This window comes from Phoxinus phoxinus (genome assembly GCF_949152265.1).
Source record: "Phoxinus phoxinus genome assembly, chromosome: 22".
In the NCBI taxonomy this organism is placed as follows: domain Eukaryota; kingdom Metazoa; phylum Chordata; class Actinopteri; order Cypriniformes; family Leuciscidae; genus Phoxinus; species Phoxinus phoxinus.
This window is the reverse complement of record NC_136897.1, coordinates 2,728,873-2,756,306: the sequence shown is the minus strand read 5'-3', so window position 1 is coordinate 2,756,306 and position 27,434 is coordinate 2,728,873. Positions and strand designations below refer to the sequence as shown.

The 27,434-nt window shown below is 40.3% G+C and overlaps 1 protein-coding gene across 38 annotated transcripts; it reads right to left on the bottom strand.

Annotated features, from left to right (window-relative positions):
- Positions 1-5,056: 5,056 nt before the first annotated feature.
- On the bottom strand, positions 5,057-25,488 carry LOC306990577 (E3 ubiquitin-protein ligase DTX3L-like). Of its 38 annotated transcripts, none has more exons than XM_079597553.1 (16): positions 25,211-25,488; positions 23,996-24,070; positions 20,853-20,912; positions 20,470-20,550; positions 20,290-20,328; positions 20,053-20,130; positions 18,679-18,729; positions 18,183-18,278; positions 17,152-17,268; positions 16,599-16,643; positions 15,566-15,679; positions 14,301-14,529; positions 12,435-12,568; positions 6,916-8,343; positions 6,188-6,399; positions 5,057-6,052 (listed from the first exon to the last, which is right to left on the bottom strand). In XM_079597553.1, the coding sequence occupies exons 2-16, from the start codon at positions 24,041-24,043 to the stop codon at positions 5,983-5,985; spliced, it is 2,802 nt and encodes a 933-aa protein (XP_079453679.1). In that variant the 5' UTR covers positions 24,044-24,070; positions 25,211-25,488; the 3' UTR covers positions 5,057-5,982. The 38 variants fall into 38 exon arrangements, with proteins under 38 accessions (XP_079453679.1, XP_079453678.1, XP_079453711.1 ...); XM_079597552.1 differs by having other exon boundaries at positions 20,290-20,331; positions 20,853-20,915; positions 23,996-24,089; positions 25,211-25,483; XM_079597585.1 differs by having other exon boundaries at positions 20,853-20,915; positions 23,996-24,089; positions 25,211-25,483.
- Between the last annotated feature and the right edge of the window lie 1,946 nt (positions 25,489-27,434).

The following is a 27,434-nucleotide window of genomic DNA, read 5'->3' as shown; positions in this document are numbered from 1 at the left end:
CGGATTTATAAAACCGTGCGCACGCACATCCTACGCAGTTTTCCCTTAATAAATCACAATCCATTCTAAATGTAGCGCAGCTTTTGCGGCTTCATGTCACGCCCATAGTTGCCCATAAATAGTCCGTGAAACGCCCACAAGTTAATATTCATCGATTGCGAAATCATGGCAAACACAGAGAGGAAATAAAAAAAACATATCTTCACTCAATGTGAAGTAGAAGTTTTCGATTGCGAGGTGGAAAAGACGAGAACAATGTTGTTTGGAGGGCACAATGTGGGCATTACTAATGCCAAAAATGCACTTGAGTGGCAAAAGGTTGCAGACGCCGTAAATGCTGTAGCCTCACAACCTCGGACCGTGGCCGAAAAAAAAAAAAAATGGTCGGACAAGATCAGCAATTGTGCGTCATTACGCATTGTGATGGGGCATTTTATTTCCATCCATTTAATTGCATAGACAAGCTACAGATGTCGGTTATAATCTACGTGGAAATGGAAAGTAGTTCAGTGCAAATGTAATTTCTTGCAGCTTTCTGAATGGTTGAGACATACGTCATATTATTTTATCAAAAATAAAACAAACTAAAGGCATAGGCTATGCATGAACACCATGATTCCGTAGCTGATGAAGAAATGTTTACTATGAAAACAACTTTCCCCAGTGGACAATCTATCTATCTATCTATCTATCTATCTCCCTAATTATCTATCTATCTTTCTATCTAATTGCATCTATATCTGCTCCGCCAGACGGACACATTGACGAGAATATCAGTTTTGTACATTATTTCGTTCTGTTTACCATATTATTTATGAGGATGAATTGCATAACATGCCAATATTATCGCAGAACATATTTCACTTTTCTTTTTGCAAATACAGTATGTGTTAATTTGCATTTCTGTAGTAATTTTCGTTTGATTTTGTTTGTTTTGCACTGCAGATCGATCGAACGGGTTCGTGTAGGCTGTTAATTGTAAGACTTGTTTTGTGAAGTCTTCATGTTATTTATGAGAGGCAGTATTGCCATTTCTTTTACACAACGGTCTACAGTTTCACACACTTTCACGTGTTTCTTCCGTCTGCCGACGGTGTCGCCATTTCTCATTTCACCCGTTTTTGTGCGTACGCCTGGGTCAGAGCTTGCGTGAAGGACCGCACATTTTCCCGTGAAGTTTGCTTTTTATAAATACCAATTATTGCGTAGAGAGCGGCGTACGCCTTCTTTTGTGCGTACGCAACGTTTATAAATGAGGCCCCAGATGTTTGAAAAAAGACCCGGAGTCAGAATTATATTAAATTAAAGAAAAAAGTTTTACAGAAGATATTTTGCACTTTCATCAGCAGAAGTTCGCTTCAATACTCACGAGTTCGTAGGCCGCCCTGCTTACATTTACAAAGATCACAGAAGTTATACCCTTCACCAAGGTCTAAGCTACATCCTTGCTTCAGGTTGAGTTTCTGATTGGCCAAGAACACATATAGTTTAAGCAAATTTCAACACAAGCATATCTTTATCTGATTAAGCATATCTTCATTGATTAAGTAGCTGACACTCGGACCCTGAAGTTAGGCACATCGTGACCTTCCAGGTAACAGATTTGGGTTGTTGGGCGCCAGCATGTCCCGAACAACAACTCAGTCAATCGCCAAAAATGCCAGTGGTTCCTTAACCTGTAACCAAGAAGGCTAACACACACACACCGACACACAGATTTACAAGGTTGGATTTGGCCAGGCTCTAACTATAAACAGGAGAGTATTATCAAATTATCATTAAACTATTGGCTTCAATGACCCCTATATCTTTTAACATGTTGAAGAATTTTCTCAAACACAAAACAAGTCCCTATTTAATTTCTGGAAGCCGGGCTAAATAAGCAAGCACTGTTACTGCATTCAGATATCAAATACAGACATTAAAGAATACATGAAAAGAACATTTCAATAATCACACTGGTAACTTCTATAACAAAATACAATCTCCAGAAAAGTCATTCAACTCATTTGATATTTAGAAGGAAAAATATTGATTAATACTTTGATTATAATCACTCATTACATATTTAAGCAGCAGTGGATATTCCAATCCACCCCTTCAGGGGGGAGGGCTCCGAGCTCGGAAATTGGGCCCGAACCCAGAGTACTCCTCCCCCGAACACAGAGTACTCCCCCCCCAAACACAGAGTACTCCCCCCCGAACACAGAGTACTCCCCCCCCGAACACAGAGTACTCCCCCCGAACACAGAGTACTCCCCCCCAAACACAGAGTACTCCCCCCCGAACACAGAGTACTCCCCCCGAACAGAGAGTACTCCCCCCCGAACACAGAGTACTCCCCCAAACACAGAGTACTCCCCCCGAACACAGAGTACTCCCCCCAAACACAGAGTACTCCCCCCGAACACAGAGTACTCCCCCCCAAACACAGAGTACTCCCCCCCAAACACAGAGTACTCCCCCCAAACACAGAGTAGTCCCCCCCGAACACAGAGTACTCCCCCCCGAACACAGAGTACTCCCCCCAAACACAGAGTACTCCCCCCAAACACAGAGTACTCCCCCCCGAACACAGAGTACTCCCCCCAAACACAGAGTACTCCCCCCGAACACAGAGTACTCCCCCCAAACACAGAGTACTCCCCCCCGAACACAGAGTACTCCCCCCCGAACACAGAGTACTCCCCCCAAACACGGAGTACTCCCCCCGAACACAGAGTACTCCCCCCCCCCCCCCGAACACAGAGTACTCCCCCCCCCCCGAACACAGAGTACTCCCCCCGAACACAGAGTACTCCCCCCAAACACAGAGTTCTCCCCCCAAACACAGAGTACTCCCCCCCCCCCAAACACAGAGTACTCCCCCCCGAACACAGAGTACCCCCCCCCCCCCCCCCCGAACACAGAGTACTCCCCCAAACACAGAGTACTCCCCCCGAACACAGAGTACTACCCCCCGAACACAGAGTACTCCCCCCAAACACAGAGTACTCCCCCCAAACACAGAGTACTCCCCCCAAACACAGAGTACTCCCTCCAAACACAGAGTACTCCCCCCAAACACAGAGTACTCCCCCCCCCCGAACACAGAGTACTCCCCCCCGAACACAGAGTACTCCCCCCGAACACAGAGTACTCCCCCCAAACACAGAGTTCTCCCCCCAAACACAGAGTACTCCCCCCAAACACAGAGTTCTCCCCCCAAACACAGAGTACTCCCCCCAAACACAGAGTACTCCCCCCCCCCCCAAACACAGAGTACTCCCCCCCCCCCCGAACACAGAGTACTCCCCCCCGAACACAGAGTACTCCCCCCAAACATAGAGTACTCCCCCCAAACACAGAGTACTCCCCCCCCGAACACAGAGTACTCCCCCCCCGAACACAGAGTACTCCCCCCAAACACAGAGTACTCCCCCCAAACACAGAGTACTCCCCCCCCAAACACAGAGTACTCCCCCCCCAAACACAGAGTACTCCCCCCCCGAACACAGAGTACTCCCCCCAAACACAGAGTTCTCCCCCCAAACACAGAGTACTCCCCCCAAACACAGAGTTCTCCCCCCAAACACAGAGTACTCCCCCCAAACACAGAGTACTCCCCCCCCCCAAACACAGAGTACTCCCCCCCCCCCGAACACAGAGTACTCCCCCCCCGAACACAGAGTACTCCCCCCAAACATAGAGTACTCCCCCCAAACACAGAGTACTCCCCCCCCCGAACACAGAGTACTCCCCCCCCGAACACAGAGTACTCCCCCCAAACACAGAGTACTCCCCCCAAACACAGAGTACTCCCCCCAAACACAGAGTACTCCCCCCCCCAAACACAGAGTACTCCCCCCCCAAACACAGAGTACTCCCCCCCCCCGAACACAGAGTACTCCCCCCAAACACAGAGTACTCCCCCCAAACACAGAGTACTCCCCCCAAACACAGAGTACGCCCCCCCGAACACAGAGTACTCCCCCCAAACACAGAGTACTCCCCCTGAACACAGAGTACTCCCCCCAAACACAGAGTACTCCCCCCAAACACAGAGTACTCCCCCCGAACACAGAGTACCCCCCCCCCCCGAACACAGAGTACTCCCCCCGAACACAGAGTACTCCCCCCAAACACAGAGTTCTCCCCCCAAACACAGAGTACTCCCCCCCCCCAAACACAGAGTACTCCCCCCCCGAACACAGAGTACTCCCCCCCCCCCGAACACAGAGTACTCCCCCCCCGAACACAGAGTACTCCCCCCAAACATAGAGTACTCCCCCCCCCGAACACAGAGTACTCCCCCCAAACACAGAGTACTCCCCCCCCCCCCGAACACAGAGTACTCCCCCCCCGAACACAGAGTACTCCCCCCAAACATAGAGTACTCCCCCCCCAAACACAGAGTACTCCCCCCAAACACAGAGTACTCCCCCCCCCGAACACAGAGTACTCCCCCCAAACACAGAGTACTCCCCCCAAACACAGAGTACTCCCCCCCCCCCGAACACAGAGTACTCCCCCAAACACAGAGTACTCCCCCCCGAACACAGAGTACTCCCCCCAAACACAGAGTACTCCCCCCAAACACAGAGTACTACCCCCCGAACACAGAGTACTCCCCCCAAACACAGAGTACTCCCCCCAAACACAGAGTACTCCCCCCGAACACAGAGTACTCCCCCCGAACACAGAGTACTCCCCCCCCCTGAACACAGAGTACTCCCCCCAAACACAGAGTACTCACCCCCCCCAAACACAGAGTACTCCCCCCCCCCGAACACAGAGTACTCCCCCCCCCCCCGAACACAGAGTACTCCCCCCCCCGAACACAGAGTACTCCCCCCCCCCGAACACAGAGTACTCCCCCCCGAACACAGAGTACTCCCCCCGAACCCAGAGTACTCCCCCCAAACACAGAGTACTCCCCCCGAACCCAGAGTACTCCCCCCAAACACAGAGTACTCCCCCCAAACACAGAGTACTCCCCCCCGAACACAGAGTACTCCCCCCCGAACACAGAGTACTCCCCCCCCGAACACAGAGTACTCCCCCCAAACACAGAGTACTCCCCCCAAACACAGAGTCCTCCTCCTCCTTTTTTCATTTTAATCCATAGAAGAGAAAATAGAAAGAAATTGTAACAAAAACTTGCAAACCATTAAAAAGATTATACTTTGTTTTATTTGTAACTGTTTACAATGTCTTGTTCCAAAAGTTAGAACTCTAAATCAGTGTGTATTATAAAAGTTGTGTCATTTCATCACGACTTAACAAAAATCAAGATTTATCATATGAATTCGATCTGAGATGCAATTGTGTTTTTCTTTCTGAAATCAAGAGCTAAAACATGGAGATATTAACTGGGAAACGTAAACAATTTAAAAGGAAAAGCAATATGACAAGCCAAATTTTAGAGACAACCTACAAATGATAAAATGAAACCGACTGAACTATTAATCAATTCTTCCACTATTCATTTGTACTTTTTATAATTCCATATGTATGAATGATATATTTACTTATCACATTACTATAAGGTTTCCTATAGTCCAATAATAAAATAAGTATTACACATGATCATGACAAAAACACAGATGCGTTGTACTGTATATGCTCACTTGATTATTCAGCAGCATTTAAGCATGAATATCACAAGACTAAAACATTGTATTACAATTAAACACAATGAAAGCCCATCACCTTCATTAAAAGCACACGTTTTATAAAACGCCTGGGGAAAGTATTTAGACATTGTAAAATATGTTATCTTTATTTATATAAATTGTGACACATTTTACCAACAATTCTTTATTGCATATTAATTTACCCTAAATGAAGCCAATATGAGGTGTTTCTGAGTAGATATTTAAAAGAAAATGAAAAACAGAAATATTCTACTTGCATAACCCTTCATATTAATATTCAATCTAGACTCCTTTTGCTGTAATACAAACTTTAAGATGTGCTTTTTGGAACATACAAATCAAATCTTCATTCAATGCCTTTGGCCTTTAACTCCTCTTTCACTCTCTTCAGGTAGTCAGGGTCTGGATAAGAAAAACTGTAGACAGAGAGAAAAAAAAAAAGTTTAAATATACCGCCGTTTTTACATGACACCCAAATATTGGTTTGATTACTGTTTTTTTTCTGGAACTGATAAAAAATTTTTTAAAGCAGAGTTTACATGAGCTCATACCTTCCACCGGATCTACCGGTCTTATGATGAATATCATTCCAGGTGACCATATTATCTGCACCCGTAGTTGTAGATTTCCCGACAGTAAAGATCAGCTTCTGATTAAAAGCCCTCTGCAGGAGTGAGAGCACTTCTCTTCCTTCAGGATTGTCTGGCAAGTACGCATAACGAGTTGTCCCATAAAACGACTCTCCGGGGTTTGGATGCTTCTTCTAAAAAAGATTTTAGATGTATTACTGTACCAAAATATTAAACAAAACAATGTAAATATACAAAAGGATCTACAAGGAGTTCACCGATATCAGAGAAACGTCTGGTTTATAAATAAAAGCGATAAACACTGCTAAAAGCCAAACCACTTTCATGGTGCCTAAAACCCAGGGTTGGCACAAACTAAAACATAGCTGGCTAGCCACCTAAACCGGCTTCATGGTATAGACCCCTGGTCCTGCAGAGTTCAGCTCCAACTCCAATCAAACACACATGAACCAGCTAATAAGGGTCTTACTAGATGTAATAGACATTTCCAGGCAGGAGTGTTGAGGCAAGTTGGATCTAAACTCTGCAGGACAGTGGCCCTCCAGGAGCAGGTTTGGACGTCCCTTGCCAATAATTTATTGGAAACACAAGGTCTGCAGACCGTCTGTCAAGTGCGTTAATTTTGTATATTGAGATTTTTAAAATTTTAAATCACAAGTTAAGAACAATTCAGTTTCACATGTTCTTACCGTTTGAATACCACTGGGTATGTCGTAGGTGATTTCAATAGTGCCACAATATGGATATCCAGAGACACTCGATCTGCTGCTTGTCACACGCATTGTTCCATCCGGTTGGTTTCCCTCCAATTTCCCAAAGACTTCCTTGCACACAGGACAGATAGATCCCAGACTCTCCACTGACATGCGAATACATTCCTGGCAAAATTCATGCCCGCAGTTCAGTTTTTTCTTGTCTGTGAAGCCGTCCATACAAATAGCACACGTCTCCTCTTCAGCATGAGCATCTTTATTGTCATTTCTAGAATTTTCTTTTAGATCATCAGTGAAACCCTTATCAGCTTCACTCCACCCTTTAAGATTCAGTCCCTCATCCCGTACTGATCCTCCGACCGCTCCTGGTCCATAATCAGGCGTCGGATTCCATTTGATTCCTCTTGCGTGAGGAACGTCCCCTGAATAACCAATCGATTTCTTTTGCTTGTCATCAAACACTCTCTTCTGAAGCATCTTCTCAAGTTCAGCAATGGCAGGACCGAGATGCTCCGGCAGTCCAACGAGCCTCCAGCAACTCAATGCATCTTCTGCAACAACACAATGATGCTCCTGCTGAAGTTTCTCTACGGCTGATGCCACAAGAGTTGCGTCTGTAGGGTTTCTGAGTTCACAGGTGACGGCGGCTGATGCAAGTTTCTGGTAGAGTTGTGTTAAAGCTCTGATGGCATGACTTTCAAGATTAATATGTTGAACTCCTTTGGATCGAGCTTGAATCTTAATGGTTAATTTGTTCTGCTGTTTTTCTTCATTAAATGACACTCCATACTTTATTTCAAGCTGAGATAATTGGTCCTTATAGGAAAGTTTCATCAGATCCCAATGAACCTTGTCCATCTCTAGATGAGTTGGAAGATCCTTTGTGTCCATGTTAAATGAAGACCTGCTTTGTGGAGAAAAGTTGTTGTCTTTATTCATTTGACTTGATTTGTCATTGAATTGGCTTTCCATTCTTGTTCCTTTAACCTCTCTTTTAATCACGTCTGTAAGAGTCTTCGGTCCAAAGAACAGGCAGTCACCGGCAGACATGGTGAACATCATCTTTGCCTCCTCTGACTGGATGTGACGAAGGGCCTGCTTCACAATATCTGAATCTAAGTGACTATGATTAATGGCAGCATCACTAAAACTACCAACACATCCCTGAACAAGTTTCTCAAAGTCGTCAGTGGCTTTAGACACAGAATCAGGGCTTGGGCTCTTGGTAGGTGTGATTGAGACGGACACTTCTGCACTAATAGAGACTCCATGCTGTTTCTCAATTTGCGCCAACTCTTTTCTGTAAGCGTGATGCATGTACCAGAACTGATAGAGGGGAACAACGAGTCCACTGTTAGTTGCAGCACCTTCCTTGATGCTGTTTTTGTCTCCAGCGCTGTTCACCTAAAAACATTTAATGGGATTTTATTTAATCTACCCACAGTGACATTAAACATAACGGAGTTAAAATGGTAAACTATTGTTACATGTCATAAATGAGTTCTCTCCAGGAGAAGATCTACCGGGGTGACAGAAAGAGCATTGCCAGCCAATCATTTGGTATCCCAATGTATAATGTATAAAAGGTAAGGTCTTGGACACACTAGACAATTTTCAAACATTTTAAAGCTGGAGACCACAGATATGAAGGCAGTTTCAACCGATTTTTAGCATTATAATCCTCTGAATGCACACTAGAAGATTCGTCCGGACCGCAAGACCACAGCTGTCGATTGTAGTAACATTTTCACAGTGAGACGAGATCTCACGGAGTCTGGCAAAATAAAACGTGACGTGAGAAGAAAAACAAATCGAGGACAATCGATGTCGTCAACTGGTTCTCCTGGCGTAAGTTTTGTTTTACGGGAAGAAAACCAAAGTAGAAAAAATGTATAGGGGTGATTTCTCAATACGGCCAAGTTTAAGCTATAAAAGGACGCAACATCCGGTCAGATAAGCTTACTCGCTCTCATTGGCTATCGCAGAGATCCCGTCAAATGCAGCCCGATCAAGAGTCGTTTATATATAGCGTGCAGCATTTTTTATATTTCTGTTTTGGGACGTGATCAGGAGCATTAAAATAATCGTTATGACACCACATAATTGAGGATTTTTTTTAGACAAAAAGTCGTTTGCGACAAGTATCGAATCGGCCCATGCCCCTTGATCGCTTGGTCAAAAATCAGGCTTAAAATTGAAACATGTACATAACACTTTTACTAAAATTACAGTTTCCATATGAGTTTCCATAAACACCATAGAACTTGCACGGTCTTTAAGAGTCTGCGCAGATGTTGCTCAATCGGGAAATAAAATACACGCATCATGACTTATTCAGTAGCAATTCATTTACATATATCGTAAAACTAATCCTGTGAAACTGAGCCACTGCAAATTGGGTGACTTTAGGTAAATGTTTTGGCTGTAAATCAATGGTGCCCTCTGTCGGTAGGGAATAGTAAGATGAGCAATTTAGTCACTAATATAGATCAGTAAACTATAGCCATATCGTTTTAAAAATCGCTTTAACTCTATAGCTGAATCCATCAACCATATAATTATAACAGCCCAGAGGAAAGATGTTATTGGACAATAAAACAATCAAAATGCATAGAAACAAAGTACATAAGCAAAATGCAACAGCATTTACCAAAATGAGCATAGACAAGAACTGACCAGTTTTTCCAACTATTTTCGGTGTAAAGTAGCTAAAGCATTCTAAAAAGTAGTTAAATGTCGCCAGATGACAATATGCCAACTGTTTGGAACTTTACTTTACTGTTTTCTCTCCTAATCTATGCTCACATACTGTATTTTAATAAAATGTTATGAATATCCGGCTATATTGTATGTCAGACAATGGGCAAGAGTATGATATAATGACTGACTACATGTTAGCCATTAAAGGCTTCTAAAAAATATCCAAGATCAATTGAAAATGAGGACTCTAGTTAAGTTGCTCATTTCCTTTGTGTATTTAGACACAGGTGATCTCAATGGTAACTAGAGAAATCAATGAGAACAATATATGTTTTTAAAAATAGAAACCATTGTTTTATTATATTTCAGCATCGCTAGACAGGTAATGAACACAATCTAGCTAACGTTTATAATTTATTTATGGATGAAATGTTGCACTCATATAATAAGCAAAGCATTTTTCATATTGCACTTTAACATTACATGTAATGTCAGAAAGATATCAGCTCTGCTGTTTTTCATAAATGCCAGTAATGACGTTGTACAATGAGGACGTTGTCACGTCACCGGAAATAGAGTCATCAGTGTCCCAATGTGTAGTGAGCCTTACTGTCCTTACCAGTGCTCGAATTCGGGAACACGATATAATCATTTATGAGCTCGGGAGCTAGGGTACTGATTGAGACGCAGCCAGAGGACTATAAGTCGCACTGGACTATAAGTCGCATTTATTTCACAAAATCCAAGAAAAGACATTTAATCTGGAAAGGCAAGTTATTCAACTACACAACAGCACACAGAACAACAGGCTGAAGGTGTCCGGTATGTTAGCGTAACACATTAACAGTTATTCAGCAGCACAACAGCATAAAGAACATATACCTGGGAGGCTGAATAGGCTAAACTAACATTAGCCAGCAAGTTACCAGTCAGCAAGTTCACCAAGCTCCAGAGCTCATTCCTCAACACTGAATACATAGAGTTCTTCCTCTGTGTCGCTTCTGAACAACTCCGCTAACTAGAGCGCCCTCTCACGGCTGTAGACGGTAATGTTTTCTCTTGGTTCATCTCAGTCAGTATGAATTAAATTTTATATATAAGTCGCACCTGACTATAAGTCACAGGACCAGCCAAACTATGAAAAAAAGTGTTACTTATAGTCCGGAAAATACGGTATATAGAACAAACTTTCTTAGATAAGTAATTACTTATTCAAAATAAGTACCTACTCAAGAGAGTATGCGATTTCAGACGCAGCCCTGGGAAACAACGGAAATAAGAAATAAGCACAGGAAACTAGAAAACAGAAACAACAAAAATGAAAATAGGATAATAAAAAAAAATAAGAGTCCTCTAGAGTAGGGGTTCCCAAACTTTTCCATTCCAGGACACACCTACACAAGTACAGTATAATCCATCTCCAGACCCACCAAAATAATTTAAACATGATAATGGGCTGGGAGGTCTTGTAAAAAAAAAAAAAAAAAAAAACGCAACCTAATAATGGCTGTTGAAATAATGTGAAGAATACTGAGTGGTTTTAGTCTGCTGCCTCAACTGATTTACAGACATGGCAGAAGTTTGATATGAAAAAAAAAAAAACTAATAATTGTATTTGAACTGTAAAAGTTCAATACTAATATTTATAATGTGAGTGTTGTTAAAATGATCACGTTGTTCAGCGCAGAAAATGCTTTCGAGCTTGTGTGTGTAAATGTGAAATCTTCCTTATGTGTTGGTAGTAGGGCTGCACGATATTGGAATAAAATAACATTGCGATATTTTTTTCCCCAACGATATACATTGCGATATTGAGAGCAATAACTGCAGGCTAAAGTCAATAATTACCATTCCATGATATTAATAATTTCACTAATAAGCAAGCTACATTACAAGTGACAAAAGGTCACTTAATATTTTATTCTAAAATTACAACATTTCTGTAAACCGAAAAGCAGAACGCATTAAACAGCAGCTTTACACCATACCGCCTGTCTGCGCCGTCGCTCCCACCACGTGCATCACGCGCTGTGCGTAGGGCACCAAAATATGAAAAATCAATAATTATAATGCCGATATTATTTCAGTATAGAAATACAGACATCCCAAGTCTCCCGCATATTGATAGCGGCTGATGCCCGCGAATTAGGAATCTAGAGCGAGCGCGCCAAGTGCTCCAAACCGCGCAGCGCGTGCACGGCAGAGAGGGAGCGAGAGCAAGAGCAAGAGGCCGCGGCTCGCGTGCCTCATGAAGCGCGTAATATCTCCCGCTGGTGCTACTGTGCTACTACCCTTCACATCGCATGTTCTGGCGATGTGACTATCGCTCACTCGCACATCGCGATGTCGATGTTAAAACAGAATATCGTTCAGCCCTAGTTGGTAGGTAGCCAAATGCACGCGAGGGAACGCAAACAAAGCACTCTTTCGACGACCACATCTCTGAAGACAACGGCGCTGAGTCGAGCAGATGACAGATGAATGCGTTTCCCAGAAGCATCGTGCCATAGTAGATCGTAGATCCATTGCCACCAATAGTCTCTACGATCAACTTGGCTCACGATGCTTCTGGGAAACGCAGCCCAGACCGGAATCAGCCTTTCCTGACATTGATATTCTCCGGTGTAATGCGGTCTCATGTTCTGAGCAGTGATTGGAGTAAACGGGTTTCTTCTCGTTAATAATGCGCACCGAACCGCTTATAATGAGCTCTGAGACGCTGAAAATAGCATAGACAGAACATGACAATGAGATGATTGTGTCCTTTGCCATAATTCAAGATTAAGTAAGCATACCTGTGGTGATGAAAATCTGCTCTCGTCCAGGTTTTGTGGTCCAGATGATTCATCCATAATCCATGCAGTTACTTCCTTTTTTTCATGTTTAAAGTTCAAAGGTATAGACTTGAGCCGTTTTATAACTTCCAGAGCTACAGAAAAAATAAGAGTACATTTAATGTACAGTCTTAAAAACAATAAGTACCGTAAAACTTCAAATAATAGCCGAGTCCCAAATAAACGCCCGTCTCTTTTACACGCCTGGTGTGGCTACTGGTTTGGATAAATAAAGGCCGCTCTCTGGAAATTATATTTGTATTATCATTCTGTACACGTCTAATTTTCGGTCTAAAAGTGACCAAAAAGACATTTAACTCCAGCTCACCATCGGTGTCTCCAAACTGCGCCATCTCCGAAGCGCTCGTACGCACGGGTCAGAGTTTGCGTGCAGATGCGCACATTTTCCCGTCAAGTTTGTTTTTATAAATCACAACTTATGCATGGGAAGTGGCGTACGCCTCTTTCAGGGCCTGTTTTGTGCGTACGCAACGGTTATAAATGAGGCCCCTGATCACTCAACTCAAACTTGTACAACAATATGTATTAATAAGTAACATTCAGGTACAAAACAAATTTTTTAACGTTTGGATAGTTGCTTAAACGTATAATATGGATATTGCCAACATTTAAAACACACATTATAACCCATTTACCGCTCTACTTAACCGTCGGTCTTGCACATCCACCATATTTGTGGTTTAACACTTCATTCGCATTTGTAGTTATAATCGAATCCGGCACGCAATAGGTTGTGGGTAATATTAGCCGTTGAGTTTGCACGGATCCACACTTCGGATTCTAACTGGAAAAAGTAGACCATCCGAATCTTTGGAAGACTCATTTCAACGTACTATGATTTGGGACACACTAATTCTAATTTTGAATGCCATTTAGGACGGATAGTATGCGGGCGCAGCAATGGTCTTATTATTGGGAGATACGTCTGTGGCTCTACCATTGGAGAAAGAGTAACTGCTCATGTGTTACTTGATAACCAATCACATCACAGCCTTGACGTCATTGAATTGTTGCACGACAGTCAATCACTTGTTTGCGTATAACAGAAATGAATGAGAAATGCCATAAACTGCATCATACCTGTTGTGCAATAGTCTGTGACTTCTCTTATAAAATGGCTTTTTTTTTTCGGTGTAAACTCTAAATATAGATTTTTAAGATCAGGCGATGGGCTGTTTATTCATTAGATAAGCTATTTCCTCACAAAAGCGGTTTATTCAGTGTAGTTAAGCCACTCCTTCGACATCCATTAAAAAAACGAGCTCTGGTCTGCTTCCCTGTGTACCGCAGTGTTGGCAGACGTTACACTTTTTTCGGCTAAGGTCGCAGGCTTTCCTTCAAGTGGCATTCACAATTTTTTATTTATAACGAGTGCTGGATTTGACGTTTGCTGCTGAGAATAGAGGTGAAGATTGCCTAATAAAGTCTTGCATTTGGGTCCGTTCCTCACAATTGTATTGATAAAAAAAAAAATTTGGATTACAAATAAAATGTTAAATTTAGATTTTTGTGCACAATTTACGTTTTAGTGCTATCAATATTGTATGTTTCAGTAACTATGAAAAGTAAGTAAATGTAATGTACGAGTGGTAGAACTAAGCCTTGCGTAAAAATACACACGAATACTCATGAGATCACGTCAGACTGGATCACGCTCACACCAAGAAAGCAGTAGCATTTTACTTAATACATTACTGGTTATTTCTAAGGATGTAATCTGTAATTGCTAGTATTTCAGATGCTAGGATCCTTGAGATTTAAACTGAAAAGGTATTAAAGTGAGTTATCATAATATCATAATATCACCTGTTGATGGTGTGATCTGCACCTCTGCACAGGACCGGTCATCCATGAGTTTAACGAAGTGGACAGATGCTGTTACTTCCAGGTTCTTTGTCAACCAGCTCTGAAGGGCTCTCTCTAATGTTAATCTCCATTTCTCTGGAAATGGTTCTCTCAAGTCCACTTTGATCATAAATTTAGCAACATCCAGTGGTGCTGAAGACTGCGATTCATTAACAACTTTACAATTGTCCTGTTATAGGGAAAATAGTTATGAATGCAGTCATATTTCTGTGTAAAAAGAAACTCAAGTAGTGTTTATAAACTATTTTATGTTAAAGAACAGTAAATGCAGACCATAAACTACACCATAGCATTAGTCAGGGTTCCCACACATCGGTTAACCTCAAATTCAAGGACTTTCCAGGTCCAATGCCCTTAAATTCAGGGACTTTACCCTCTGGTCCTCTTCATTTAGGGGTCACACTCGGCTCCGTCACGGTCAAAAGTGACCGAAGCCTCGAAATATAACTTTTTCCAGGACAACCAATGTAATAAATTTGTTAAATTATATTTTTTTGCTTATTTAGAATTTAAGGGATTTTATGATACCATGCAATATTTATAAAAAAAATGGATGAGCTATTTTTTCCATTAGAACTAATATATTTTTATTTTATGTTATTATTTTTCAATAAATGCAATACATCACATTAAAATAGAGTGAAGGCCTTTACAATCCATTTTTTGAAGTGAGAGAAGTGCCATCTGGAGGTGTTAACAAAATAAAGACTTGTGTAATGTCCCTTAACCAACTGTATAGCTCCCTATATAAAGGCTAGGATGGCTTGGGGGCGAGTAAATCATGGGCTAACTTCATTTTACAGTGAAGTTCTTTAACGCAACCGTAAATGCGCGCAACTAACGTAAATCAAGCAAGCTAGTTTGTAGGCCACAAAGTGTTGGCGAAATAACATTAGCGTTACACATTAATTTTTTCCAGAAAACTTCTTGCACAAAATAAATTCAAGCACTTTCAAGGATTTGTATCTATTATGTTCGTGTTCAATTTGTGTATTGTTTTTTTTTTCCAGAAAAAAAAAAAAAAAGGATTTCAAGGACCCGTGGGAACCCTGATTAATACTTTATATTTTTATATTTTTTTATCATAAGAGCATTTAATTGGACAGCTGGCCGCAGTAATAAATACATAAAGTACATTTAAATCAGACAGAGAAGTCCATGATAATTTAATAATGAATGACTAAACTCTCGTCTTCAGTCAGTACCTCTTCTGTCTGCGAGTCTGAACTTTGTGTCTGATCCATTGAGCCGGTCCTGCTTTGTTTCGCCATGTCACTCCGAGTTGTTCTGTGACCTTCAGCTCCTGCTGTACGTGAGCGCTAACATTCAGAGAAAATATACATAAAGCACCGTGTTACAAATAATTGAAATGCTAACACTTTACAATAAGGTTTCAATAGTTAACTACTAGCTAACATGAACTAAGAATGAACAATACTTCTTCCGCATTTATTATATTAATTCCAACATTTACTAATACATTATTAAAATAAAATGTTGTATTTGTCAATATTAGTTAATTAATGCACTGTGAACTAACATTCTAACAAGTTGTATTTTTATGAATTAATATTAACAATGATTCATAAATACTGTAGCAAATGTATTGCTCAAAGTTAGTTCTTATTAGTTTATACATTAACCAATATTAATAAATGAAAACTTGTTGTAAAGTGTTACCATTTGAATAATACATTTGTTGTAAAGTGTTACCATTTGAATAATACATTTGTTTTATATTTTAAAATAAAAAAGTAAAATATATCACATCAATATGTGTGGAAAGGAGGTTGATGTTTTGGCATCAAAAAAAAAAAGTTTTATTGTAATTGATTCCTCATTTTTCAGAGGTTTTATTTATTAGCTTATTACATTTCTCAGATGTTTCAAAACTATCTTACATTGTATTCCAGATATAGTTTACATTTTACAAACATTTGATCTGTTATTGCATTTTCTGTGAATCAAACCAATGACCAAAGCATGTGCCATATAACATGTGATCGTCAAATCTGTGACCGAGCTGTTCAAATCCCTCTTACCACAATTACCCATTTATTCCTATAGTGGCAAAATTATTTGGGTGTGTCTTTGGAGAAATATTATTTTTAGACTTGCATTTCTTCTAACAAGCTAAAATAAGTATTTGAAATTACACTATAAACTTTAAATTGAACTAAAATATGGGTCAGAGGTGATACACTGTATATTTCAGTTGAGAAAGTTTCTCTTACTCACATTATCATTAGGAAACTGACCATCTCTGTTTGATGAAGATGGGGTCTGTTGAATACAAAAGATGATCCGTTTTAATATCAATAATAGTAATTTGTTCTTATTGACTGCAACAAACAGGGGCGTCGAATTTAGTAGGGACGTGTCATCCAGATCCAGTGACACTGATTTGTCCCTAGTAATAATTTCGATCAAAAATTATCTCATGTTAATATATTTTATGTAACCACTGTTGTCCAGGTTGGCATAGTTTGGCACTATTGCACTATGAACGGAGTAAAGTTAAGTCTCTGTTAAACTGCCTCCTTTAATTTGTTAGTTAGCCTACCTGTAACATTACAGAATTAATAAATGAACTTATTAAGGTCAATATAGACTAAAAACCTTAATACATTATCCTATTAATTTCCTTTTTCCTCCGCTTTTTTCCCCACCAATCTCAAAATTAAACCTACTACAACCTTGCAACAAACTAACTACCATTCTCAATGCGTTTTGCTATTTAATGGGACTCATTATCTCGGGCCAATTTCTGTTCTTTAGTCAGTAACGTTACCTCATTTCGCTGTGAGTCTCTGTGTGTTGGATCCATTGTGTTCCTCGAGTTTAGAGGCTTCGTGTCATTCGGAGTTGCTCTAGAGTCTTGATCTTCAGAGCTTGATGTATACAAGTCCTAATATTCAGAAGAAAAAAAAAATATTTAAATTTTACATTTAAATGCAATTTATACATTTTAAATATATTTATCAATTTTAAAATAAAGCAACTTATCCATTAAAGACACAATATTTAATTTTATACTCATTAAAAGATCCAAAAACCACTAGAACTAGTGATGGGCGCTTTCGAAATGATGAAGTTTCGAAACCTAACGTGGTTCGGAGGTTCTATCAAACTAAGTCACGTGATTTCTGTGAACCAAACAATGCTTCGTTACATCATTACTGTTCCGAAAAAGCAATGGTTCACTGCTGGGGGTCGATCATCTCAGTGTGTCCGAACACATCACATGTCGGGAAACTTAGACAGCACTTGAGACTTGTTGCCTCGCTGTGACTCTATAAGCACGAAGACAGCTCCCGAAACCGAGGCAGCGGAACAGTTTAATGATCTACAGCGAAATAGAGACAGCTTTGGTGATAACAACGAGAATATTTAATTACTACAAAAGTAATTTCTCGCTAGAAATGCCATCAGAAGTGGAAACCGTTTGTCACAAAACGTACATTTACACACAAGATGACCAGCAACCGCAACTTTCAGACACCATCTTTGTTGTTAGCTCACCTGTCTACTGTAGCAGAATATAAAGCATCTATGCTGTCCTCAAACATCAAGTGAAACTAACTTTGTATTTGGACGCTGCTTTAATGCTTTCCTACCTTGAAATGCATCCTCCGAAGGAAGCGTTATCAGATGCAGCACACATGAGTTATGCGGATTTACTGAGATCGCCCCCCAGCGGCCAAACACTGAACAAGTGTCTATGGTTTTTACCTGGTCAGTTTTATACACAGTATTTTGTTATTTTGTTCTCTGCCACAAGACTCATTATCTACGAGTCAATTTCTGTTCTTTAGTCATTACCTCATTTGACTGAGAGTCTGAACCGCGTGTTCGATCCGTTGGGAAGATTTGACCTGATCCAGAGAACTGACCTCCAGGAGCAGATCTATAGAGGTCCTAACATTCAGGGGAGAAACTCTTAAACTCTTGTGTGGAGAGCGACAGGAATGAGATAACGACTCAAACGTGTCAAGAGCTTGTGAAACGCCTATGCAACAATGTTGGTTCTTTATAAAGTAAGAGTTTTTTTCCCCCACATGATTAAATTTAGACCTGTATTCAAGGTATACAATACTAATTAAAACAATTTGAACAAAAGTATAACCAACCAATTTCAGTAGATTTTGGTATTAAGCATGTCTAAATGTGTGTTTTGCACTTCAAAACAAATAATGCATATATTTTTCCACCAACCAATATTACAAAAATAAGCTAAACGCAGCATGTGGAATTACAATAAACTATAAACTCTAGATCTAAACTGTAGATTTCAGTTGAGGAAGTTTCTGTTACTCACCTGAACATGATGGCCATCTCTGCTTGATGAAGGCGGGGTCTGATCAATTAACTTTTTGTGAAATTACAGGTAAAATAAATATGTCAGCAAGTGAAGTATGACGGTAGGCTATAGTTTCAGTCACAGCAGCTTTCAGTGGCAAAATACATTGGCCCTCATTTATCAATCTTGCGTCGAAACGGGCGTATATGTTGGCGTAAGATTATGCTTACACTCCTCTCACCGCCTGATTTATGAAGCTGTGCGTACCTTTGAAATTCAGGTGTACGCAACACCTGCCCTTGATAAATGCGCGGCTGAAAACGATCGTCATTAGATGAACACGCCCCTATATATTCACGTCTCCGCCTCCCCAACGCCCTCATTTTACGCCATGGACACACGGAAGACGGCAAAGAGGAGAAACTTCTCCGGTGGAAATCCAGTTTAAATCGCTGGTTGGTTGAGCAAATTACCTCACAATGCATTATTTTACAGCACGCGTTTTGAAACTATTAGCGTTGAATTTCGCATGACGTCACATGTAATGGGGTGTACAATAGTGATGATGATGTGAATTGCATGACAATTTGTAATATTCTTCTTATTATGATTTTGATTATTAATGACGCTTATTGTTATTTAGAAGAAGAATGTCTTTGTTATTATTATTACTATTTGTATTATTATTATTATTATTTAAAAGAAGAAGAAGAATGTCATTTTAATTACTTTGTCAGTCTGAATTATCTTTTGGTCATTGAAAGCCTGTCATTCCTGAACCCAGTCCGTGCGCACCTGCCGGGCTTAACTCACACAAATAAACACTGAAGTTTATCATTTCTATGTTGTTGTTATTTTACAGTGGGTCATAATATATCATATCTTTAGTTTGTCAGTGCGTTTTGTGGTGTTAGGAATTGTTTTTCTGCGCATTTCAGCACTAACTCAAAACGTGCGTAGGACATGTACACCACCTCCTGAGCTGGCGTAGGATTTGAGCGTGCCGTACGCCAACGTCCATATTGATAAATCGCAAAGTCACCGTGGTTTTGGGTGTACACTGGAAATTTGGTGTACGCACTTTTCATAAATGAGGGCCACTGTGTCCAAACAGAGGTCCTATATCATTCAAAACCTCAAATTAAGCCTAAAAATCTAAAGATGAGGGCTAAAATAATTACCCCTAATAATAAAATACTGTTAAAATACAGTGCATTTCATATATGATTTATTTGATATATGATTTATATCATAAATTATTTGAGTCATAAATAATAGAAAACAAAAGGAATGGAAACATATTCAAGCCCAACCCATTTCTAGCTGTCTTTGTGATGCATTTCAATAGTAGCTACAGTCCATGTCCTAAATGAGCAAATGAACAGTATTTACCGGATGATGATCAGGCCTCGTCTGGGGAAGCGGTTCACTGGATCCGGGTTGTTCAGTGATGACAAGCCCACCGATACCCTGAGAGAGAGAATATTACTGTGTGTGGAATTACAATGAACTATAAGTGAATCTTTTTAAGAACGACTTCATGCATATTTCATTTAATGCAAGTTCTTTCTCATACATTTTACTAAAATATGTGTTAGCGGTGGTAAACTGTTTATTTCAGTTACTCACCTGACCATTAGGAAATGGACCGTTTTGCATCAGCTGAATCTGCTGAACCAAGAACAAATGTTCCCCGTTTACATATCAATAATCAATAATAGCCAACGTATTTTGTTCTTATTCTAACAACCATTCTCAATGTGTCATGACTCATTATCTACGGGTCATTTTCTGTTCTTTAGTCAGTACCTGTGGCTGTGAGTCTGAACTGTGTGGTGGATCGGTTGAGAAGGTTTGAGTTGGTCTAGAGTCTTGATTGGTATATATGTCCTAACATTCAGTGGGGGAAAAAACACCAATTCAAAAAATAATTTAAATACATTTTAAAATTAAAATGCTATTTATTTATTTAAAAATCCCATTTTTAGTAAAATAAGCATTGCTCAAGTGATATTTTGGAATCAAAAAGTTTTAGCGATTATGTTGTTTGTTTCAAAGTTTAATTAATGACCTTTAGATGTAAATATTTTACAGACACTTTTTTTTCTTTTTTATAACTTCTATTTTCTAACTAATTTCAAAAAAACAATTGTCTATACATTGCTATGTGCTTTGCAGTGACTGGTACTCACCTGGTCATATGGAGTCAAATCCACCATTGGACTATCAACAATGCTTGCTGGAGTAAAGACCTGCTGATCAATCAAAATCAATATTTATTCTCACTTGTCACAATCCAACAACATCCATTCTCAGTAGATCTTAAATTCACCATGAAATCAAAATGGACAATTCTTGTTTTTTAATGGAATATTGCAGTATTTATTAAAAATGATTTCTCTGCACATATTTATTGTTTTTAAATGTATGTGCCTTCCCCTCCCTCTTGCAGTGACATTTCTTCTCTGATGACGAGGACCGAGGACTGGGAAACCTGTCACATCCGGAAAGACTATTAGACTGCCTTTATTTTTATATTGCCCCATCAAGGTCGGTCAGAAATCTAGGATTAAAGGGATACTTCCCCTCTGGAAAGATGAATGTGTATTTAAAATGGGTCATTTATGTAGTAGAAATGTGAAATTATCTTTGAAGTTGGAGCCTTCTAGACTGAGAAAAGCCAGAAAATGTATTTGTGGCTCATGTGGATGAAAGACAACAACTCCCAGAATGCACTTGCTCTACGAGGCCACGCCCAAGCCACGCCTACCGGTAACAGCGCAGTTAAACAACAAGGCTAGGCTACTAGTGAGTCTCCGTGACGAGTCTCCCCGGGATTTTGAGATCGGCGAGCGGGACAAGACTGACGGCCGCGGGAGAACGGCGAGCAGGACGAGACTGACGGCCGCGGGAGAACCGCGAGCAGGACGAGACTGACAGACGCGGGAGAACGGCGAGCGGGACGAGACTGACGGCCGCGGGAGAACGGGGAGCGGGACGAGACTGACGGCCGCGGGAGAACGGGGAGCGGGACGAGACTGACGGCCGCTGGAGAACGGCGCGAGGCCGGTGGCGTGATTACTGATGAGCGGCACCTGTGAGACGCACCGGTCTCGTCTTATATCTCTCACGGAGGAGCTGGAATTTTCTTAGCAATGTTAAAACGCACATCAACCCATCACTTTAGCGTTCCTGTAAACACTACATTCAGATCCACCAATCGGAATGAATTCAGTTAGATTGAAACAAAGGTGTGCATGTAAACAATGAATGGCGACTGCAGAAAGCAACAGCCGAATCCCGGACATTTTGCACGATCTCGACGGGTGGACATGTCCGGGAAAAAGAGGATGGTAACCGCTACTACTCCGCTTTCTCCACAGAACAAGAGCCTGTTAGCTTAGCTTCCAATAAAAGATGGCGGACACTATTTGTACATTCTGTGAGTGAGATCCCTCCTCTATGGACGGGTTGAAGACATGCGGATCCAGCGCCTTCTACTGGCTGTAGTCTCTAGCCTCTGGCCAAAAAAGCCTCCGATGACGCAAAATGCTGATTTTTGAGGAGCATCGGAGGATTTTTTACAGAAAAAAAAAAAAAAAAAAAAACATAAATCTCTCGTCTCAGGGGGATATGAGAGAGGGAAGCATGGTAATTTGAAAATACTACAGGTTTTATTCTGATACAAAGCTTAATGCTAAATTAAAACAGCTGACCTTCAAAGACCACATTAAAAACAGCTCGATCATGCAGGTTTGTACTGCACAACATCAGGAAGATCAGGCCATGCAACAACTTCTTGTCCAGGCCCTGGTCATCTGATTACTGCTATGCTCTTCTGGCTGGACTTCCATCATGTGCAATAAACCCTTCAGAACGCTGCAGCACGTCTCGTCTTCAACGAGCTCGCATCAAGTTCTAGACGCTTGCTTACAGATCGACCCCAGGCTCAGCTCCCTCCTACGAGTCTACATCCCTACACTCGGTCAATGAGCGACGGCTCGTGACACCATCACAGAAGCACACAATCACTCTCCAGAACATTCTCGTTCACGGTTCCCTGGAAAGATCTCCCACCCTCATCCGGAGCGCAGAATCCCTGACGACTTACAAAAGACAACTAAAGACCCATCTCTTCTGTGAGCAAAATAAACATCTATCCTTTAATCCAGGGGTCACCAAACTCGGTCCTGGAGGGCCGCTGTCCTGCAGAGTTTAGCCCCAACCAGGTCCAACACACCTACCTGAAAGTTTCTAGTATGCCTAGTGAGACCTTGATTAGCTGGTTCAGGTGTGTTAAATTGGGGTTGGAGCTAAACTCTGCAGGACAGCGGCCCTCCAGGACCGAGTTTGGTGACCTCTGCTTTAATCCCTCCCTTATAGCTTATGCTATAAGCAATGTTTGCACCTTCATATTCTGAGCACTTCTGAGGTTTGCCTCTTCATGATGAATCGCTTGCTGCATTCCTCATTTGTAAGTCGCTTTGGATTAAGGCGTCTGCTAAATGTAAATGTAAGACATGCATGCATGGAACCGATATATCGGATGTCAATATATATATTGACATCGATTGTCTCCCACAAACACTTGCAGGTTGGGCATTTTGGCATAATTTTGATGGTGTAAACAGAAAAAATGCATGATCACTTGCTTGAATTTCTCACTTGAGCTTATGTGAGAAAAAATATTTTCATTGTTGTCCGGGACCGTTTGTGCACCTCGTCAGTGTTGTAATGATTTAAATGTGTGACGAAAGATATGACCAGAAACATTTTTTGTGTAGTGTGAGCAGGTAGTCAGTCCTGTAGTGTGAGTTTACCTTTAGTACACATGACATGTGTTAGTTTTAATATCTTTAATCTTTTAATATAAAATATGTAAATGTATGCAGTCCATGGCATCCAGCGTAACACCTTTACCAAATGGCTGTGCGGATAGAGAAACGTATAGTCTATAAACCCTTGTGTTTTTCTTTTTACCTTAACCCCTTTACTCTAGATTGCTTTTGTCCTTAACTCTTAAAAATAAAGTTCACAGTGATGCCACAAAAGAACCATGTTTTGTTCCCCAAATAACCTCCCTGTGAACAGTTCTTAAAAGAACCATGTTTTATTAATGCTAAAAACATTTTAATAATCTTGTCCATCTTGAACCATCAATGTCAATAAAGAACCTTTATTTTTAAAAGTGCTGTTTAATTAAAAAAACAAAACAAAACTGAAAATGACCTAAATTATAAATCCCATTTGCTTTATGTGACATTGTCATATTGATATAGGTTATATCAGACCTGTATGTGATTCATAAATAAATAATAAAGTTTCTGTTACTCACTGGTGAAGGGTCAATGTCCATGTCCACAACTGTCTGATCCTGTGACATGACTGCGAGAGAACCTCCAAACAGCAACTGCAACCAAACTTGGGCTCTGATTAATTAATACCCAGTGACAAATTAGTGTTTTTTAGTTACTAACAAATTGTAAATGCTCCATATTTTTACAATTTATTTTTTTGACATTTATTTCTTTATTTCACACGTTATCATTTTAAAGACACATACTAAGTACAATATAGAATGGTTATTGTGTGAAAAAAAGGGGGAAACCCCAAAGAAGCTATTTAAAGCTTTTAGAAGGGGGCCCAATAACAACATACAACATAATATACAAACAAAAAACTCAATCCATAAACACATATAAACAAATACAACAAGACACAAACACTACAAACAAACAGACGATCCCAGCACAAGTCCCAACACTTACAAAGTGTTCAAAAGGTGTATGTTAAAAGCAAATTTTCCTTAAGATTTTCCTTGAAGATGGAGACAGAATGCAACAATTTAAGATTTTCCTCAAGCTCGTTCCAAATCTGCGGACCTCTACAGACTACACTCAGGCTCGTAAATTTCAATCGTCTTATTTTACCAGTAATTAAATGTTTTTCCCTTGTGTGATATGTATGCTGGGGTCGACTGATTGGGACAAGTTCAAACAATCGGTAATTTAACTGATGAACAACCAAAAACATCATACAGGCATTATGAAAAACATTATATTCGGTATAGGAAATTGTTAGGCTATTGTTCAAACGCATGTAGTTTAAAATCTTGGTGAACGCCAAAAAAGAAGAGGAAATTATGGCAAAAATCAAACCTTTAAATTCGATGTTAAAATGTATACAGCAGCATTGTTGTCAAATGCATACTTTGTCAGTATCGTTGATATGTTGTCTTAAAGACTGACGCGATTAAAGAGAATCGAGTTTAGTTTCATTTTCATTTCGCGTAGAGCTACACACATTTTTAGACATTTCGTTACAATTCGATAGGTCTTGAAGATGAATGTCCATCTTCACACATATTTACAAGCATTGAGCTTTGAATTATTTAGACTGCATACATCAGTGGCTGTCGATATTCGAAATGACGGTAAATATGGTTAATAAATATACAGCGCAGTTCCAGGATTTTACTCGGTCACTCGACAGTAATATCGACACATCGAGCAAATATAAGGACAGATCTGATGTTTAATCTTGTACTTACCGAAGACCGTGAAGTGTGTGAGATCTGTGAAGTGTGTGTGAGCTGTGAACCTCTGCGCGAGTTAACCTGATCCACTGGTTCTGGGCTTCAGAGAACGAAAGCGAAAGTTATTGGAGGACGTGAAGCTGAAGCAGCATATGATAGGCTATCATATGACAACAATACAGTGTTTGTTTAAAAGACGACCCTGGGAAATTTACATCTATGTAATAGCCTACATATGTAGCATATTGTATATTAAACATCCACATGCTGTCTAGATCAGTGTTTCCCAAACTGAAGGACCACCACTGCACGTTTTATTTGTCTCCCCAATCAAACACCTGATTCAACTCATCAGCTCATTATCCCACGTGATCATCAGCTCATTAACTCATGTGATAATGAGCTGATGAGTTGTATCAGGTGTTTGATTAGGGAGACAAATAAAACGTGCAATGTTGGTCCTTCAGGAGAGGGTTGGGAAACACTGGCCTAGAACATATATAAGAACATGAACACAAGGATGTGGCCATTGCTGATATTTCGAAAGCACTCAGTTCAAGGGAAAGTAAACAATAGTGTTGACTTTTTTCTTCTTCTATTTGTTAAGACATAACCAATGGAGGATCATGTAACTGGCTATTTTTAGGGGTTTTTTTTCAGTTTCAATAACTCTCTTCCTCATTCTCTTCAGCTGCATGAGAACATTTCCAGAAGGTAGAATTAAATTGTCTGGGTTTCATAAAGCAGAGCATGTTAATTGTATGGATGCACTGTAAAAAATGTGGCTGTGATTAGTTATAACAACTCAAAATTAGTTGAGAACTTAAATATCCAACTAAACTAAACTTAATATTTTAAGTCAAGCATGAACACATACTTTTTAAAGTTGAAACAATGTTGGATTTTAAGTTGTGATAAATAATCGCAGCATTTATTTTTACCATGGATTACAACTCAGTTATGCATTCTGCAATAATTCCGTTTACAAAAAAATCTCCATACTGTTTACCATACTCTCCAGTCTCCATACATACTCCATAAGTTTAATATTTACTTAAAGTTCTCCTGTAGTCAATAATTGTATCCCTTAAAACTCATCTTTGATCACCAAAATGACAGAAATTATTAATTCCTTAAAATAGCTTGAATGTTACTAACACACCATTGCTTTATTTAGTAGCAGGCTATACGTGGTGCTATGAATATGCAAATGAGCCCCGCCTCCACTCACTCACTCACTCAGAGATCCACTGGTTGACGATCACACTTTGATCTGATTGGTTACAAGATAGTTTGTGACGTCAGAAACACCAGCGATTTCAAACCGTGTTTTTGAGACTGTCTTTGGTTCACTGCAGTTTTAAGGAGAAAATACTCAGCAATGCTGTCGACTTATGAACTTACACATGGTTTGTCTTAAAGTAGATTAAAAACACCACATAGACACATAAACAACATTAAAAACTAGATTTACACCACAGGGGGACTTAAGTGTGTCATGTGACCTTTCAATTTAATTTAATTGTGGCATTTCATTACTATATGTTATCAAAAAGGTAATATATAAAGTATTTGTATTATTTAGACGTGCAATTAAGTCTTTATCTTCTAATTATAATTAAAAGTGTGGTTCCCGTAGTGTGATAAATATTTGATTAGTTGTTTTAATTAGGCTAGCTGATAGATTCAATGCTATTCATGAGTGTTTATCAGCCTCTAACATACACTAGCAGAGGTGGAAAGTCCAGGTTCAGAAAGTAAAAGTCCTCCTCAGTATTTTGTTCCAATCACCTGGATTTGCTAATTAGCACAGTTTTTCAGCCAGGAGATAGAACTAATTAGTGAAATCAGCTGACTGAGTTCATGGGTGGAATAAACATATGGCAGGACTTTTACTTTCTGACCCCTGGACTTTCCACCTCTGTACACTAGTTGTTATAAAAAGCATTTGTGCCAATACAAAATATTGATCCATATAACTATTCAGTTCACGGGCTCCCCCTATTGGTTAGACATGTGGACGACAGCTAGCACTTAAAGGGACAGTCCACCCAAAAATGCTGTCATCATTTTCTCACCCTCGTGTTTTTTCCAAACCTGTATGCATTTATTTAATCTTCGTACGCAAAAGAACGTTTTGTGAAAACGTTGGGAACCAAACAACATTGAAGGCCATTGATGTCCAATGTATGGAGAAAACACAGGTATTCCTGGGTCTCGCTCTAGGATCTGTGGAAAG

What these genes read in the sequence shown, in the direction of transcription:
- LOC306990577 (XM_079597552.1), bottom strand. Translation starts at nt 24,043, where the DNA reads ATGTCACAGGATCAGACAGTTGTGGACATGGACATTGACCCTTCACCA. An exon ending in CAGACTCTCAGTCAAATGAG is followed by an intron (nt 17,269 to 18,182) that starts GTAATGACTAAA and finishes TCTGAATATTAG; the next exon opens with GACTTGTATACATCAAGCTC. An exon ending in CAGACTCGCAGACAGAAGAG is followed by an intron (nt 14,530 to 15,565) that starts GTACTGACTGAA and finishes TCCCTATAACAG; the next exon opens with GACAATTGTAAAGTTGTTAA.